Source organism: Bombus pascuorum, chromosome 3 (genome assembly GCF_905332965.1).
Source record: "Bombus pascuorum chromosome 3, iyBomPasc1.1, whole genome shotgun sequence".
Taxonomy (NCBI): Eukaryota; Metazoa; Arthropoda; class Insecta; order Hymenoptera; family Apidae; genus Bombus; species Bombus pascuorum.
Genome location: NC_083490.1, coordinates 8,817,849 through 8,836,566, shown reverse-complemented (window position 1 = coordinate 8,836,566; position 18,718 = coordinate 8,817,849). Strand labels below are relative to the sequence as shown.

The following is an 18,718-nucleotide window of genomic DNA, read 5'->3' as shown; positions in this document are numbered from 1 at the left end:
TGTCATGCTAAGCACCGTTCTTCTCTGCTTGACCGCTCCCTTCCAGAAAGCTTCTTCATCTTTTCTATGATGAATCACAGACCGTTTACCAATAGTCTTCAAATTATACGCAATCGCACAGAGAAATACATGTCTTCGTGTCTACCGTTCAGTATATCCTTTGTTCTACTACCTGAAATTAAAACCGCCATTACTATACAAACAAGGCTGAAAAGCGATTAACGAGTTGAAACAAAAAAGAATCGTGCACCTGTATTTTAATTTAAGTAATTCACATGCGCTACTTTGCTCAAGTGTCATGTGATCGGTATTGTGTAATATGTACAGAAACAAAATCATTCGATTTCGAATTTTAATGCACCCAGGACACACCGTTAGGTACAACAACATTTTACATTTTTTTATTCATCATTTACTCCACAAGCTTAAGAAAAGAAAACCATATAACAATCATCATTATCGCAAACGTTCAGATCGTTCCACGTAAGGGTCGTTTTTTGTAAATTGTATCGTTCGGTAAGTTCGACGGTAATTTTATCATTTTATCATTTCGATTCGTTTCTTCTTATTCTTCATTTTTATTTTTTTTTAAGGTACTTCGTGTATAGCATCGTATTCACGGAAAAAGTTGAGGAAAATTCGAAATAGAATATGTCTATCAATGATCGTGATCATCCATGCTCTTCGTTTCTCCAAAGATGACGTACTCTCTGCAAATATCGGCCCCATAAAATCATTCGTCACTTCGTTACGCATATACATGCCTAATTCTTAAGGTCCCCGTTCAACCGTGAACCTTAACCTGCCCTTTGAATCCCTCAGATCTTGCGATGTTCGCGGGATAATTCGGATAAACAACGTACTGGTTTCGACTGACCCTGATTTCCTAACCCATTGACTTACTAACGCAGTAATTTCTAATTCGAACCGTTAGAAAACGCGTCTATCATCGCGTCGATGGATTATGGACGTCCAAGAATTTGTTTGAACAAAACGACTGTGAATAACATCGACCGCGAATTCTTGCAACATCTCTCACAGAGAAGCGTGATCATCGTAAATCATTTTTTGCAAAATCGCACGAGGCACAATCATTCTTTGTGGTAGCAACGAGATCACGGTCGTTCGCATCTTGCAAGGCTGACGCACCTATAATCGCCTGAACATTAACAAAGATTTTGCAAGAACGCGTCACAGACAGCTTCCTAGTTGCATTTTGGAACCATTTATTACGCATTCAAGATGCTACGTTACAATCGTGTAAATAAACTAATGTTCTTAACCACTTGCACTGGTAATTGATCGATAGGCGTTCTTAACACACCCAACCGTAACAATCGACAACGAGCTAGTACTTTGTATAAAATCTTATCATGTGTGCACTTAATATGGTTGTAATACGATTGATTAATAACATTATTTTCGCTGTGAATTTCAATTTTGAAATATAAATAGAGAAAAATCGAACAACGTGTTATGTATATCCTTTTTCCATTTAAGATATTTAAGTATTGATGTACATAACACATTATTCTAGCGCAAATGGTTAATAGGACTTAAAATTATTAGAGGGTTATCAACATTGCATAAGTTACTATACGAACTAAATATTGAAAAAGAATCTATAATATCAAATATTATAGCGTCTCACAATGTCCCAATTTCTCCTTTAATTGTAAGATCCTCTAATAAATTTAAGCGATATAATTGTTTTAAAAAACAACCAACATTCAAAAGCTATGCCACTATCCATAAATTAATATTTCCATGATAATGGGACACGTAAAACCAATAGACGAGCGACGTTGCTCCAGGCTGTCACCTTCAAACAGCTTCTTACGCCCTGCAGCCTCCGCTGACAGCATTCGTTTCCTTTTTATTCACGTGGTCCATACAGTTTGCATGTGTTCAATTACAAGTAATTCTGTTAACGGACTCACACGCACGTTACAAGTCTACACATATCCACACAGAAAACCAACGAACGGACGGAAGGATCAAGAGGGCGAGAACATCATTTCGAGGTCGATCCAGGATAATAATAAACGACTGCCGGTGCTGGGAGCTGCCAATGTGCGGCGTGAAGTTCGATCAGTTGTAAAAGGGTCTTCCTGACTGAAGGTAGTATTGTATCTTCCGCGAGAAAAGCGTCTCTTAAACTTCCAAGCAATTGCTGCAACTGGGCAGGTAATTCAGTGTCCAGGTCTTTACCGATGCAGGTTAGGATGAAGAACAGACAGTCAGTCTTTAACACGAAAGGAAATAATTACTTTCTTGTCATTTTATTTAGTATAACTATGTTAATATAAATCTAATATATGACGTAGGTCATTCCATAAGTATGTAATTGCATGTCATGGACTGAGAATCATGGCGGTGTAAGGCAAGATTTTGAGAATCTATTTAATTATATATTTCAACTTTTAAAAGTGTTGTCCTTTTAATTTCATAGTCACAATTTATATGATTAAACAATAATTTAATTTCAAAATTCAGTTATATCTTTAATACGTTTTTGTGAAAAAGCATAATGATGATTCTTTATGAAAAACAATAATGAACTGATCTACATTATTACGAATCTTATTTCATATGTATTTACATTTAAAACATGGAATTTATTTCTCTAGACAATTTTTTAATGTAAGAACTATTTTTAAAAAATCTGTAAATAAAGAATTTGTAATAACTTCATTTCAAGATTTTCTATACATAATTAATCTATTAAGGAAGTACGTTAAATCGTATATAAATTATTTTGAGTAAATATAATATGATGTTTCAAGGAAGCTACATAGATCTTAGAGTTTTATATAAAAAAGCAAGAATTCATGCGCATCAATCTAATATTTGTAATAGTGCTATGTTGAACCTACCTCAGCCAAAGAATTTACAACTGGAGGCTGTAAGCAATCTTGGCAACACTTCCAAAGCAGTGTGAGAAGAACACGTCCGGGAGGAACGCCCTCCTGTTGTGTCTTTAACTGAAGTTGCCTCCGTTTTAGCTGTAACCGAAATCATGCATATGTATGAGGATACATAGGTATGTGCGTCAATCATTTTGAGTCACGATATGGCAAAAAGCAAGTTTGGGTCGACATAGGTAGTATTGCAAAACGTAATTATCAATTGCACGATCACTTAAAGATCATCATCATGTATTATAGATTTCGATGACTCAAATATTTATCACAGATTGTTTTACGAGACAAATTGATTTTACCTGACAATACATCTCGTTCAAAAACGTCATGAAGGCGGAGTAACGATGATAGTTGGAGCCGTCGTAGAGTATCTTAACTCGATCTTGATACCATTGCTGACACGTGTTTAGTAAGGATTCCAAAAAAGTTTCCTTTGTTTCTTTCTGCATTACAAAATATTCCATCATGAGTCTTTTTCATAATTTTATCATTTCACAGCATAATAATAATGGAGATATAAATAATAAATATTTCACGCAAGTTATGAAAACAGAATGTTCCTATTTATATGCTCGACACTGTACACATTCTAATATTAAATTATAATTCAACGAATAATGACCTCTATAATAGTGATGCAAATCTTCGCTGCTGGTTCAGCATACTTTCGGTTCTCGACCACCCTCTCCAGTATATGTCGCACGAGTTCCATTAGAGTTCGAGCATTTAATAGATTTGGATCTAAATAAAAAGAAATTATAATTAACCAGTGTCTAAATTGTAATTAACAAATATTATTCCTCGCCTTCAAAACATAAAGTTATTATATTTAATATTTATCGTTACCTTCTATAGCTCTCAGAAGCGTGTCCTGAATCACAGATGGAAATTTTCCCAATTCAGACGCGTCTGAAATATTCACCGCCTTCGCGGCCAACACGTCGGCTGCATTCAAGCTTTTCGATCGTTTCAGTCCATAAGTGGAAACAAAGGATAACGATTTTGTGAGCCTAGCAGGTTTTGCTGCATTCGCTTTGACATCGTTTTGATCTACGTTGAAGTGGACCCTACCCGAGCCCTGTTTTACAAAATGTATTTAGTACGCGATACTTTCACGTTCATCCTACGCGCGCTTACATTCCATTCTACAAGGTTTTTCACAGGTTTTAAAACACGCAAAGCTAAACAGCTTAGATCATAATATAAAATAAAATGATTTTGTATAATACATTACATCTATATTAAAATTAATCTTTTTATAGCAAGAAAATACTGAAAAATAAATGCTTAATACTTGTCGTCTCTCGTAGTATTCTGTTTTTCTAATATTTTTCATTTCACCTTTGCTAGTAGATATTTATTTTTATGTAACTTCATTTCTTTCATATCTCTTCTAATATTTTGAATATTTCCTTTTTTTTATATCTTATCCATGTTCTATCAATCGATGATTGATATAATTTTATAAATAGATGATTACATGTAATATACTTCCATTACATGTAATATATTTCCACTTGATGCTGAGGTATCGAGCGGATGTGACTGTCGTAATGCAGATCCCGTCGAATGGTGACCGCTCTGAGAGTGACGAGATGTCTGATGATGGTGTTGCTGAAAGGTATGTTGTATCTGTTGCTGCTGCTGAGCATAAAGATACCGATGCACGTTGCCACTCGACTTGCTGTGTTGTAAATAATACGGAGATCGCTCTGAAGCATTTGTCCGAGACCTGAATCAAGATCGTTTAATCTCCGATCATTTAAATAGATAGCAAAACGCTGAACTGAAATTATTGATTTTTTTTTTTTTATTAAGCACACATAGGTCGCAATAAGACAGTGTAACACTTGTCTATATTTCTGACGTAATATCGTTTAAAATTATAAGTATTATCAAAATGCCATTGCAACACGCTGAGACAATCCTGCACTCTATCTTTCACTTCGAACGTTGATCCGAATACTAATTTACAATATTTAGATTTCGTAAGACGTTTCGAAAAATGAATCTGGTTTCGAAATTACTTTCAACTCCTTTTACTTCTCTGTTAGAAAGGTATTTTGTTTAAAACATACACAATGCACATATCTTTTTTTTCTTTTTAGATAAAGTGTCAATATTTAATAATCAGATTATAATTTATTATTTTCTTTGTGTCAAGATAAAGTCTATTTCTAATGGATATCTTTTAATTGATCTTTTCTCTAGAAATTGCTTTAATAATAATTTTACTTGCAAGAAATTCGTCTTAGCTTTCTACACATTCTTCAAGCATTCTCGATACGTCGACCTAGTCTTAGGTATTCCATAAGTAGTTTATACTCACTTAGAAGGATGCGAGTCGTTCTGCTTCATAGTGAACTCCTTGGCATGCACGTTTAATCGTGGATTAGTCGTGTTCGCCGTAGTTCCTTCCGTTCTTCCTCCTAAAAAAATATGTCAGCTTAGAAAAATTCTTTGATTTTCTTAAAAATAAAATGAAATTTAAAAGGTGGTATAATAAAATAAAAACTGTAAAATATGAACCTGGAGGACGATAAATTTCCAAGGAAGGTTTACTTTTTAACGTGGTTACGTTATTGTTGTTGTTGTTGTTATTATTATTATTATTATTATTACTGCTATGATTATTATTGTTAGTTCCTTTCTGTGGAACCGCATCCCTCATCTGCAAGATTAAACAAGAAATTAATTTCAGGTAGCTGTGCAAAAGAACGTGACAATGATTGTTTACAGGCAACTGTATATAGTGTTCTAAATTGATTTCTCTAATAATAGAAGGACAGCCGTACTTTATATTAAAATTTTTCTAATCCTGTCGATACCATTATATCTATGCATTGCTGTATCATTTTTTATCCTCTATGAAAATTTAATTAGAGGCAAATGAACTATACGATGGTTAATCGCAACTTGTAAACAATTTATTCTAACAAACGTTCAAACAAATGTAACTCTCAAAATCTATCACAAAATATTCTCGATAAATTAACATACAGATTAAATATAAAAACAGCAATTATTTTAAAGAATTTCTTCACATTATATTTATTACCTAATTCACTCAAACATCTAATCCCTATACATAAATAATTATAATAAAATTGAAAACATAGAAGAATATGATTCTCTCTCGAAAATAAAGCAACCTCTAGAAACACTTCAAAACGTGTAGATTAAAAAAGAAAACGTGCTTGCAACAAAGAGACTCTGATTGTACATGTCGTTTCGGTGGACGAAAAGACGCAGTACCGAAACAAACAGGGGAAACTCACAGTGGAAAGCGTGTGAGAATCATCATCGTTTCCAAGGGCGTCGAGAGAGCGTCGGATGGATATCCTTGTCGCGGTAGGGTGGCAGTGACTGCGGGAACGGCGAACTTGCCGGCAACACGAGCAGTAACTACTGGCCGTCTATCAATTGACACGTGACATGCGAAAAATCACGCGGTTTTCTCGCGTTTTCACGTCGAATTTTCTTCCAGCTTTTTCCGCGTTGTCGTTCGACCGCGCGTTGATACAGCCGACTCTGATGACTGTCGACTAATAATAGACAGCACGGCCACGAGCGAGCGAGCGAAACGAACCAGCGAATATACAGCCACACGATACGAGCTTACATACGTATTAATGCGCGCTGCACCGCGCTAACAGTGGACTGAAATATCCGACGAGAGTCATCCTCGATTTCGTGTCGACGAAACACGCTTTTAGGGTGGATCCGAAAATTGTCGAACGCGGACGTCCACGGTTCTTCTCGATGAACTACCGCGTGTTCTCTCGCCTCTTCGAAGTAGAAAGTGATGGAAGTCGCTCTGAAGAGTATGAGTGAAGATTAAAGAATATGAAGTCTGAATTAATGATAATGATTAGACTTTATGTTATATTTTAATGTGCACATCGATGAAGTTGTCATATAATTTATATTAAAACTTACTGTGTTTAATGTCTCATTTATGTTTTCTGGATCGTCGAATACAGTAAAATATCAGTTATCTGATTGATTGTTTGGATCTTAGATTCATTAGATTTCATATTATATTTTGATGTGCATAAGGAATTTGTACTAAAGTTTACCGTGTTTAATACCTCATTTGCTTTATCTTTTCCTTTGTGTAAAAGTTTTATCCAATGATTTTGTAAACATTTTAGTTGTTTATTGTAATGAGAAAATCTTGGAGACCTGACGCGATTGGAATGGTTGGTATTACAGGAATTTAGGAATCCTCGTGTTCTGTATGTCGTAGTGAACCCAAAGTAGCTCGAGTGGTGAATTTCTTAGAATTAGATTACACTCTATTCGCGCCAAGAATTTTTTTACTCAAGTGTATGCAGAATGTGTTTTCTCGTGACAGTGATTAGAATAAAAATATAAATCAGTACAAAACTATTAATCAGTAATCATCGGAAGATCATAGAAATATTATTAAAAATTTATTTTAATAATCTTAAACTAAATTAAAATAAATTTTTAATAATCTTAAACTGATTCTATAATCTTAAAAAGAAACTTTTGGGTTCGTATTATTCATTAGTTATCGTATAATTCAATGTGTAAAATTACATAGAGTAATGGTGAATCAAGAGTTCAGTGTTTATAACGAAAATAGTAATAGTAGATTATATATCGGTAAAATTTATGATAATACTGCTAGCAATATAATTGGACACTGTTTTAATGAAAAATGGAATGAATGAATAATGAATGAAGCGAACTAGATAATACATAAATGAAGATATGTTATATCCAAGTTTATTCAAACTTGCTAATTTTTTCTTAATTAATCATAATTTTTTTATTGCAGAGCATTAACATATGCAAATACATAGCAATGCATTACATTTTGTCTCTTTTATTTTTCGCTGACAGTTATTATTATTAAGGATTGTATAACAGAAAATTAATATAAACGTAATTAACTTCGATTAAAAATTGAATCAAAAACGTGCGACACGTTTTGGCATCGGTTCTATTTCCGTTTGCGTCTGAAATATCTATGACTAACGCAGTATGCTGCAAATGTATTCACCATTCTTAGGCAAACAACATATACACTAGGCTGTCCTCCGTTTTCCGCGAATCTTCATCTTAGTCCCGCTTCCATTAATTAACTTACCTTTGACGCTTCTTCTTTCGTGTGGGACAAGCGTGCAACGCGTACCATCTTCGACAGCAATTATTTGATTACAACGGTTGAGGAGATCAACGAGCTTCTGCACCAATTACACTATACGTTTCAATAAATACTTTATTATTACACCTTCTTCTATACTCAATTTCTATTATGGTATTGAAATTTTAAAAAAGAGAAGAAAAATTGATTGTAAAATAATTATTAAATAATAATATAAGATAATTATTCATAAAGTAATAAAAATTTAAAGTTTAATAAAAATGTAACTTTAATAGTAATCTAACCTTAATAAAAACCTAAAATTATAAATTCTTTAATAATAAACTTTTTTATAAATTATTTTTCAGTTAAATTAATGAAGTGAAATTTCAAGATTTCAAAATTCACAATTTTTGTAATCAAGATACATTGCACTTTCGAAATAGATACCCGATGATGTAGTCAATGAAAATTTATGAATTGAGTTCAAGATTTTTACTAACCTGTATTATAATACATCGCAAAATAAGGAAGACTTATTGTAATTACTTCAAATTTGAAAAAACAGCTTCGAAGTATTGAATGATTCGTTGAAAAGTTTCGAGATAATCGTTCGTTCGGTTAGAATTTCGTTTTACCGGCGCAGAGGACCGGAAGTGAGCCGCGGCACTGACGTCGTTCTCGATGCTGGCACTCGATCAACCGATTCGAGACCGCGAACCTGTATTCAAATTATCGTGATGAATCATCCTTGTTTCTTTGCAATTATACCATCACCCTGAGCACGCCTTTATATTTATTTATGACGTAATTAAATCAATTTAGTGCTTTACTATTTTTTTCAAATTTTACTAGAATTCTGATTTGATTAACAACATAAGTAAAATAACAATATAGATAATAATAGACAAAAAGTAGATAGAAAATAATATAAATAAAAAAGACAAAATAATATAAAATTTTTCAATATCTATATATATTCGGTATCTAAATTTAATATATCTAATTAAGTTTCTCTAGAACTTTTCAGATACTAAAAGCATCACTCTTCATTCATTAAAAAAATACTTCCTCTTTTTGTAATCCGACTTCTGCGCAGTTAGCTTATTTCAATAGGCATTCAATTTATTTTCTTTTCATTAGAGCCGTAATTCAATTCAGTGTAAGTAAAGAGAGGAAACACAAACCTCTAATTCAGATAATAAACGCTTCATATATACACCAAATAAAAACCATTATTTCACACTCTATACACTATAATAATTATATTTCTCTTTTTACAGTTTAACTCCGTTTGAGAAGATTCGAGTTTAAAAATTGTATTTTAAAAAATTCAGGCTAGATCCACACTCGAATAAAATTATAAATCATTAATTTAAGCTACCAATAGATTTAACGATTTATGTTTAATGTTTAAAAACACTTGCGACATTTTATAGAGATCACTAATACGAATTTTTTTATTCAACGATTTTCGAGACCAACATCGATGCGAATATGCTCGGCGGCTAGAATTGCGACGTATGTACACCATCGATCTTTAACGCACGTTTGTGTGTCGCGTGTTCACGCCTTTCGGATCGTCATGGTTCGCCGAGGACGGAAGGATGATCGTTTCGAGGCAATGCCATTTACGCGTGCACATGTTGCGACGATTGAGCTGGATCATCTGCGATCCGTAAGGCCGTCCGTGAATCTTCGACCACGCATGGTCGCACCCACGCAAATGACGCTAGTTCTCCATTCTCGTTGCATACACGCATATGCAATACGACATTAGTATGGTACACGTCGTACCTAGTCTGAACATCCTTTAAACGCAATCAGCTGTTCGGGAATAACACTTTCAGTTTGACAATGGATATACATGTAACTGCAACTGTAGTTTATCTATACTCGATACCAACTATAGGAATCTAGACACATTGGTTGACTTTTGGTATCAATATGTAAATTCTTTCAAAATTTATAAATTAATTGTAAATCAATAATTAGAAGTAACACGTACTACCTTCATTAAATTAAAATTATTCAACACTTTTAATTTGACAATAGTAATTACAGTTATAATAATTTATCTATAACATCCAGAAGAATCCAGGTACTTTGGTTAACTGCAAAATATAGCAAGACCACAGGTGAAAAACATGATAAGTCACATTTCCTGTCTTTCATTGAACAATAAGTTTAAAATTCAATATCTTGTCAAACAATTCTAAGTTAGAACTATATATATATATGTAATTAATATAATTAATTAATTAATATAATTAATTTATAAAAATGGACTTATCATATTTTTCCTGCATGATCTTCATATAAATTGATAGCAAATGAATAATTAGAAATAGTTATAAATATATAGTTATATTCAGTAGAATAATTATAAATTAAAATTATATATTAACTTCAACAATATTTTACTATTTACTATACACATTTACTGTTTAAATATCACTGCTTGCATTCCAGTAGGTACTCTTCCTATTAATTTAGAAAAATCTTGTTAATCTGACTTGTAATTTACAAATTGAAGAATCTGAATATTTTAAATATCTTATGTATTTTTGTGTATTATGTTTTGCATTTTCCATAAATGTAGAAACATCTGTCTAATCATAAATAACAAAATAACTGTAGAAAGTTTACATATAAGTTTCTAAAAATTAATTCGATTGTTATATTATGCTTAAGTTAATAAGTTAATCTTAAGTAAACCTACGTTCATGTACCTATAATGATTACAAGTAATCTTTTGCCCAGAAATATAAGTATCACTAGTAGCAATGTCATAATAATGAAATAATAGCAAAATTAATGTTACAATTGCGTTACTCATGAAATATTTAAATAGTAACAAATTCAAAATAAAGATTTCTTATTTCACTTCTTCCAAAAATAAGAACGAATTGATGAGATATAATATGACAAAAGTATTTCACAAATCATTATATTTATTCATATATATGATTTAGAGGATTACAAACCATGGTAGCAATAAGTCAATTGAAGAATCTATATTTCTTTTAATTGGAAGCATTAAACCATTTATCACTTGATCCGGCCAATGGCTAGTGTTTCGTTTGCACATCATTCGATGATACCTCCTTTTTTTCTTATTTTTTTAAGCGCTTAACTAATATATATTTTGTGCTTCGTGGGTAACCATAACACGCTTCTTCGTTATTATTATTGTTATTATTATTACATTGAAAATAATATTATGAAAAATAAATCTTAAATTTCTGCTAAATTCGTTTTCGTAATCGTTTTGAATGGCTACGAAAGAACGTAATGTACAAGATTTAAATAGAGTACTATGTGCTACGATAATCGATATTCATTTAAGGTATAAAAATTAGTTATGGTATTCAGGCCGCTTAGAATCCAATCAAATTAATGGGTATCGAGCACCAAAATCGGTTGTTGCAAAGCATATTTTGTAGAATCTACCTACAAAGTTTCTTATTTTAAACGAGTAATGAAATATGTTATCATCTTGTTTCGTTCTTCTCTTCGTAAATGTTCTAATACATTCCAAAACGAGATTTCAATCTTATATAATGTTCTTTGTTATCAAAAAACGCATAAAAAATTATAGTACATTATATATGTAGATATGATAATACATTGTGACGCCGTTACTGACGTAATGCTGCTTTTTTTTACAGTTATCAATTAAATGCTAATCCCTCACTTTATAAATCTGACAGAACGATGTAACGAAACATCAACATCGTTTACACATTTTGTTCTGGTATTTTCTACTACAGAAAAATCCATAAACATTAAACACGATGATCAGCTTATTCGAGCAACTCTGTAGACAGATTCTCGCTTCAACATCGAAAATACATCATTCGATACGTACAGAAAAAGTAGCTTATAAATTATTCTTCGAATACACGCTTTTCTTGTAATACAATACAATTGCGAATAGTATAATCACATATATACGGTATATATATACATCCAATATATATATATATATACAATATATATATGCGTTTGTTTATGTGTATGCATAGTCGAAATGTAATATTCGCAGTGGGAATTTTCTAACATTTCGACCATGTGTGTATATTCACTATAGTAAATATAGATAAAATTGTAATGCCAAATAGTATGGCCTGTGAACACTTGGGTAGTTTGAAGTTTCTCGGTGAGCGGCCAACAAGTCACTCTAAACACTTATTCTTTACACTATCTTTTTCAAATCTTTACTATTGTGTATCGTGTCAAAACCAATATATTAGCTTTTGATAATATATAAATATTTCCGTAACAAATAGATATTTAAATAAATTGCGATACAATGTCACACTAAACAGCATATAAACACGAGCATTAAATACGAAATATGTTTTGGTGGCAGAAAATCAACATTTCGCAGTAACATTGTTACCATGGTAACTTGCTTTTGTGTTACATTTTTTTGTTAATTACACAAAACTATACAGGAGTTTACTTCCTCTCTTTTTTCTCTAAGGCATTCAAGTGTTTAAATTAATTTTCGTAGAATGAAGAAATAAGGGCTTCTACAAATGGTATTTGTATGCTCAAAGTCTGGAATATAAGTTGCAGAGTTTCAAACTCACACTTCTTTAGGAACTTTCAATTGTACAAATACAATTCCGTTGCAGTATTACGTAAACGTTTTTTTTCTATGACTATCGTGCAGATGCGTTATTGTTTACATTATTGCCATGGAAACGTTATTACTGCTGAAAATATTTTTGTAAATGAACAATCGGATATAGAATTTTGAGCGGCGGAGCGGTTGTGGCAGCTGTGAGCCTTCGTTATTTAAATCTATCTGTCTTTTATATGTTCTTTCTTTCTTTCCTTTTTTTTCTTGAATTAATTACACTTAAGCATGCGTACACCGCAACATTATTACACGCGCCATGTACGGACTTTTAAATATACAAGTATTACAGGATGGTTGAACGTCAAACTTTTGTATTAACAGTATAATTTATGAATCTCTAAAAGTGCTGGAATTTTTCAGTCTGTCGCACTTTGCATTAATGACGTTTGTATGTGTATCTTTTTTTCTTTCTTTCTATACATATATATATATTTGCATATGAATATCCAACCAACCTGCTAATCATATGTACAAAAAACACAATAAAGTGATTACGTATTAACGAATTAATGAAAAGTATGCAGTACTTTGCCTATAATGTATGCGAATAATGCATCTTGTTATAACGTTCAGTACATAGCTAGTAACGACAAAATAAGTAAATAAAACTCTTTCTCTCTTGATTATTTCGTGTTCCAAGAGCTTCTTCACTCATAAATATATATATTTTTTATTACATGCTACCAAATAACTACTGCGTCGCTGCTCTTAAAGCATAATCTTAATTAGTACCTGTATTATAATTAGATTTGATTAAAAAAAAAAATTAGCTACATTTAACTACTGAACATCCAATGAAGCACTGGATATTGGACCTATCCTTTTGCTACTCCATCTATGTTTTATAAAATCCCTCCCTGAGACACAAGGATTGGTCATGGATGTTCAGAAGTTAGGCCGAAATGCTAAGCATTTTTTCACTATAAAAAAGTGGCAGTTAGCCGATTTCGATCATTTCTGTATCTTCTACATTGCCATGTCCAACTCCATTGTGTCTACAAATTGTCACATTCACGGTTATCGAATGCAATACATAAAAAATTATTTTTAATGAAGTAGATTACAATGAATACATAGATAATAATGTATACACTTACCTATGATTTTGTACATGATTATTATGTAAATGAAAATGTGTGCCTCTAGGAGAAAAACCACGCATATTGCCTCTACGTGGACTTCTAGCATTTATTACCCGTGGCTGTGAATACATATCCTCTAGTATACTAGGTGCCACATAAGTGAATCCCTAGAAAAAATTTTAAAAACTTGTTCAATAATTAAATAAATATCTTTAAAAAGTACTGATATAGAAAATGTCTGAAAACGCACTTGAAATACTCTGTTGGCGGATTCACTTAACGTGTATTCCGCAGGGGAATCAATTGGTGCGGATGTTGTAAATTTTTTATCAAACTGTGACACATCATCCTCACTTGTTAATGTTGGTCGAAAAGGCGGTTCTAATTTTCGAGAAATTACGTCATTCCAGTTGATATGCTTGAAGAATTGATGATTTTTTATTTGTTCCGCATCAGACGGCCCAGATCCTAATCTTTGTGCAACTTGTCTCTATAAATATAAAATTACATCTTACTAAATAATATTTCTAATGTAATTACATGTTACTAAATAATTTAGAATAAAGCAATTTTTGTAATTAAGGAAATTAACCTTCAATAATTTTCGTATGAGATCTCTGGAATCAGGTGTTAAGTATTGTGGCAGATTTAGTTTACCACGTAAAATTTTTTCAATGGTCTTCTTTCTATTATCAGATGTGAATGGTGGCTAGACATTGAACATACAAATGTTAGAAAGTTTACTGATTCATTTCAATATCTCTAATAATACTTACTGAACCTGTGAGCATATCATACATCAAAGTTCCAAGACTCCACCAATCTACTGCTTTACCATGTCCACTTCTTGTTAGTATTTCTGGAGCCCTTTTATTAATTGCAAAATTTTATTGATTGCAAAATTCCATTTGTATCAATAGCTACAAAAATTTTCTTACATATATTCTATAGTACCACAGAATGTGTGTGTGACAGTGCCATCTTGTATATGTTCTTTACATAAACCAAAATCAGTTAATTTTATATGTCCCTCTGCATCTAATAATATATTTTCTGGTTTTAAATCTCTAAAAATTTATTAAAAGGACAATTAAGTCATAGAAATAATGATAAGTCATAAAATACATTTAACTACTCTATTTAATTTGACATGCACAGAAACTTTGAAATACCTATAAATAATTCCCTGTAAATGAAGATGTTGCAGGGCCAATATTATTTCTGATAGATAGAAACTATAAAAATAAGATTTGCTTAGTTTTTCTTTAAAACTAGATCACAATCAAAATATGATTATTAAAACGTTATTGTTTCACTTACCAAGCAGTTTCTTCAAGAAAAATGCCTTCATCATTTAAGTGTCTAAATAATTCACCACCACACATATATTCCAGAATCAGATACAATTTGCCGCCAGTTTGAAAAGCATACATAAGGTCTACGATGAAAGGATGCTGCCAGATACAAAGCACATACATATTTTAATGAATTTTTCACGTCGTGGTTTATTAAAAATATAACTAGTACTTATGTATTAAAATGATTATAATATGATAAATATTGATTAAACATTATTTTTATCTCACAGTGTTAACAGATAGCAAATATACAAAAATTGTCTGAATTTTTAAAATACATGTAGCTCTGACCTACCTTTACAGCTTCTAAAATATTTCTTTCAGCCTTAGTATGTGCAGTATCTTTTTGATTCCTTATAATTGAAGCTTTACGCAGGACCTATTTTTTAAATAAGTGTGTTTAAAATGAAGTAGAGGTAAAATTAACACTGAGCATATACATAATATTGAATAAAAAATCAATATATATGAACTATAGTTTTTTCTTAACTTCATAAAATAAACAACAATTTACGTATAAGCTATTACTTTATATTTAAACACATAACTATTTCCAGAATAGATATACATTTCCAATAAATAGACATTTTCCTTAATAAAGTTCATAAAAATTCAAAAATACAAATTCAATTATTTATCACAACTCTACTCTTTCAAAGTGATTCATATTTGAAAAAAATACATATATAAAAAAAAGTTTATAATTGTGCAAAAATCTCATAGAAAACAGAGGAAGACAAAGAACTTATATAAGTGGAAAAAAACAATGAATTAAAATTTTTCACGAAACAAGATCGATATCTTAATAAAAATATTATTCCATGCATATCGTATGACATCGATAAGATATCCAATACATAAACAGGAAAGGGAGAAACCAAAATTTTCCTACCTTCATCGCGAAAATTGTGCCACTGTCATTACCCGTAATTTTACGCACTTGAAAGACCTTGCCATAACCACCCTTCCCAATAACTTTACAAAGTTCGAAATCCTGCGGTCCAGCTCTTTCCCGTCCACGATTTACATTCTGTTCCGATATAGGTACTGTTTCGACACCTTCCGATCTAGCAAGGAATGCGAAAAAAAATTGTCAGCACCATGAGAAAAGCTTTCAGGCAGGATAGATAGATATATAATGCATATATACGAAGCGTAAAGGACAAGCTTACTTACTCGGTTATCTCATTCACGTTAGGATTCGCATCGTACTCTTCCTACGTGAAAAGAAAAACATATAGGACAATGTTATGGTACGTGAAAAGAAAATGACGATAAGGAAATCTGGAGTGCTCGTGTGCAGATGGAGAATTACCTCGCCAATCTCGATAACATCATCATCAGACTCGTCCCTATTTACCGTGTCCGCATCGTGCAATTCGATATCAAAAACTGCTGCCATTCTATGCGCGGCTAAATTAAATCCAACAAGATTTCGCGGCCGTCGAAGGCGAATTATTTCTTTTGTAACAGACAACGATAGCACAACAATATTGTTAGACGATCAAAACCTTGAATTACTACGAACAAGCTGCCCTGTCCCGAGAGCATACCAAACACCCTCGGCCTTACGTGCGTTCCGATTGGTTGTGGAACCTCGTCATCGGCATGTTATCGGAGTGGGAGTATGTATGTTCAACCAATCGGACGATCACGTTCAAAATTCTGCAAGGAATTGACAACTACGGAATTCTACGACGCTATTGCCAAATCTTCACGGTGGAATCTTCCGCGGTTCATTTAAATATCGTTATGTTACTAATTATAAAAGTCGACAATCTACAACAGATTTTTAAAGTTGTACGTTATTCGAATTACAAACACACATAAAACATATGAAGTGATTGAAACATTCAATGCATGAATATATGAACATATTAGTATACGTATAGAAGATATAGTTGTTTACGTATTCAAACGCGTATAGAAAACTTTGATAAAGATATTGTTTGTTAATTTGTCCGTTTTCAAACATTTTTAATTTTCATTAGTTTTGTAATGAAGCTCAACTAATATAATTATGAGTGAAATTTGAAACGAATTTGAAGATGTAGTATATAAAAATTATGTTATTTAGTATATATACATTCAGTGTACAAAGATATATCAAGTGTGCATATGTAATATAAAAGTATGTAAAGGTATTTAAACGGTCAATTATGTATACATTATGTATATAATATGTGTGTACGATAGTATAGGCATAAGGCATATAATATTGACATTATTACTTATTGGAAAGATACCTGTTGAATTAATATTTATCTTTTAATTACAAAATTTTATAAATTATAATATAACTTGGAGGTAAATGTGTATTGATTAAAATATTAATTACTTTCACTTTTATTAATCGGAACGAACCGTCTCTTATCAATTGGATTAATGTCAACTGAAAATATCTCGTGCAAAAGGTGTCACCATTTTACAATTGATAAGAGGCTGCTGCGCAGTAACATATTGCAACCCATAGAATAAAAAAATATTCGTTAAGTTTTAATATAATTGTGTTTTGCCATTTAAAAAGAAAAAAATAGAAAATGGTTTTACGACACCACGTAGAGGGATACGAGAATTTTTTCAAATTTATGAAAAATTTCAGATCTAATGAATCAGTCTACGTACTTTATAGTGGTAAAAAACTTTCTAATGGCAAAAGTTGGTGCCCAGACTGCGTAGAAGGTATAATTGCTGTACCGTAGTCATTTATTTTATATATAACCTTAATTTTATGACACATTGCTTCCTTTCCATAAAACCACTTAGAATCAGTATCTTTCCATGTTACATGTTTGTTTTAATATAATTACATCATAGATTAAGAAACGTTTTTTTTAAATACTGCAAAATATATACCTTATAATATACTATATTAATAAGTTAATAATCTATATAAATTTAAAACATTTTATTCTTATTACAGCGGAACCTTTCATAGAAGATGGGTTTAAAACAGCTCCAGAATCAGTACACTTGGTTGAAGTTGAAGTTGGAGATCGGCCATTGTAGGTGATTTAATAGAATAAAATATATATTTTAGTGTATACTTCTTTTTTTAAATTTAGTCTGAAATATTTCTATCTTTTAGTTGGAAGGATTTGAATTGTCCATTTCGAACAAACTCTGTTACAAAGTTAAGAGTACTGCCAACCTTAGCAAAGTGGAATACACAAAAACGTCTAGAAGGTGATCAATGTCAAAAGATTGACTTAATTGAAATGTTACTTACTGACGAAGATGATTAAATAATTCAATTTCGTATGCTACAGCAGTGAAACTTAAGATGAGCAGCTCTGTAAGTCACTAAACAATGAATTTTTTACTAAATGTTATTTTGTTATAAGTAATGTAGTAAACAATCAATTTTGTACTCAGAGTGATCTCTTACAAGATTAGAAGATACAGAACTATCTTATAATTGTATTGTAATAGTATCTTACTTTAGTCGAATTACTTACATATGTCTTCTTATAAGAATTTCTTTTTTCCTTTTTTTTACAAATCGTTTCAACATATACAATTACCACAAATATATATAATAATATCATTATAATTATCACAAATAAAACAAGAACTATATTTTGTAA

The 18,718-nt window shown here is 31.6% G+C and overlaps 3 protein-coding genes across 4 annotated transcripts; 1 reads left to right on the top strand and 2 right to left on the bottom strand.

Annotated features, from left to right (window-relative positions):
- Positions 1-226: 226 nt before the first annotated feature.
- On the bottom strand, positions 227-9,719 carry LOC132905015 (ras guanine nucleotide exchange factor P-like). Of its 2 annotated transcripts, XM_060955917.1 has the most exons (11): positions 9,228-9,719; positions 8,544-8,761; positions 8,044-8,154; positions 5,454-5,595; positions 5,254-5,353; positions 4,425-4,656; positions 3,771-4,002; positions 3,547-3,665; positions 3,224-3,367; positions 2,877-3,005; positions 227-2,245 (listed from the first exon to the last, which is right to left on the bottom strand). In XM_060955917.1, the coding sequence occupies exons 3-11, from the start codon at positions 8,089-8,091 to the stop codon at positions 2,015-2,017; spliced, it is 1,377 nt and encodes a 458-aa protein (XP_060811900.1). In that variant the 5' UTR covers positions 8,092-8,154; positions 8,544-8,761; positions 9,228-9,719; the 3' UTR covers positions 227-2,014. The 2 variants fall into 2 exon arrangements, with proteins under 2 accessions (XP_060811900.1, XP_060811901.1); XM_060955918.1 differs by lacking the exons at positions 8,044-8,154; positions 8,544-8,761; positions 9,228-9,719 and adding an exon at positions 6,203-6,525.
- A 3,142-nt stretch (positions 9,720-12,861) lies between these two features.
- On the bottom strand, positions 12,862-16,725 carry LOC132905016 (ribosomal protein S6 kinase beta-1-like). The gene is made up of 12 exons (XM_060955919.1): positions 16,447-16,725; positions 16,308-16,348; positions 16,024-16,198; positions 15,427-15,510; positions 15,094-15,227; positions 14,946-15,008; positions 14,712-14,840; positions 14,550-14,640; positions 14,366-14,482; positions 14,024-14,263; positions 13,789-13,940; positions 12,862-13,686 (listed from the first exon to the last, which is right to left on the bottom strand). The coding sequence occupies exons 1-12, from the start codon at positions 16,531-16,533 to the stop codon at positions 13,629-13,631; spliced, it is 1,371 nt and encodes a 456-aa protein (XP_060811902.1). The 5' UTR covers positions 16,534-16,725; the 3' UTR covers positions 12,862-13,628.
- Positions 16,726-17,335: 610 nt separating this feature from the next.
- LOC132905027 (thioredoxin domain-containing protein 17-like) lies at positions 17,336-18,507 on the top strand. Its single transcript, XM_060955942.1, has 3 exons — positions 17,336-17,813; positions 18,055-18,136; positions 18,220-18,507. Exons 1-3 carry the CDS (start codon positions 17,672-17,674, stop codon positions 18,374-18,376), a joined length of 381 nt encoding a protein of 126 aa, XP_060811925.1. The 5' UTR covers positions 17,336-17,671; the 3' UTR covers positions 18,377-18,507.
- Positions 18,508-18,718: the final 211 nt, after the last annotated feature.

What these genes read in the sequence shown, in the direction of transcription:
- LOC132905015 (XM_060955917.1), bottom strand. Translation starts at nt 8,091, where the DNA reads ATGGTACGCGTTGCACGCTTGTCCCACACGAAAGAAGAAGCGTCAAAG. An exon ending in CGAAAGAAGAAGCGTCAAAG is followed by an intron (nt 5,596 to 8,043) that starts GTAAGTTAATTA and finishes TTAATCTTGCAG; the next exon opens with ATGAGGGATGCGGTTCCACA. An exon ending in TGAACGAGATGTATTGTCAG is followed by an intron (nt 3,006 to 3,223) that starts GTAAAATCAATT and finishes TTTCGGTTACAG; the next exon opens with CTAAAACGGAGGCAACTTCA.
- LOC132905016 (XM_060955919.1), bottom strand. Translation starts at nt 16,533, where the DNA reads ATGGCAGCAGTTTTTGATATCGAATTGCACGATGCGGACACGGTAAAT. An exon ending in ATGTTATCGAGATTGGCGAG is followed by an intron (nt 16,349 to 16,446) that starts GTAATTCTCCAT and finishes CTTTTCACGTAG; the next exon opens with GAAGAGTACGATGCGAATCC. An exon ending in ATATTTTAGAAGCTGTAAAG is followed by an intron (nt 15,228 to 15,426) that starts GTAGGTCAGAGC and finishes TGTATCTGGCAG; the next exon opens with CATCCTTTCATCGTAGACCT.
- LOC132905027 (XM_060955942.1), top strand. Translation starts at nt 17,672, where the DNA reads ATGGTTTTACGACACCACGTAGAGGGATACGAGAATTTTTTCAAATTT. An exon ending in GTGCCCAGACTGCGTAGAAG is followed by an intron (nt 17,814 to 18,054) that starts GTATAATTGCTG and finishes TTCTTATTACAG; the next exon opens with CGGAACCTTTCATAGAAGAT. An exon ending in GAAGTTGGAGATCGGCCATT is followed by an intron (nt 18,137 to 18,219) that starts GTAGGTGATTTA and finishes TCTATCTTTTAG; the next exon opens with TTGGAAGGATTTGAATTGTC.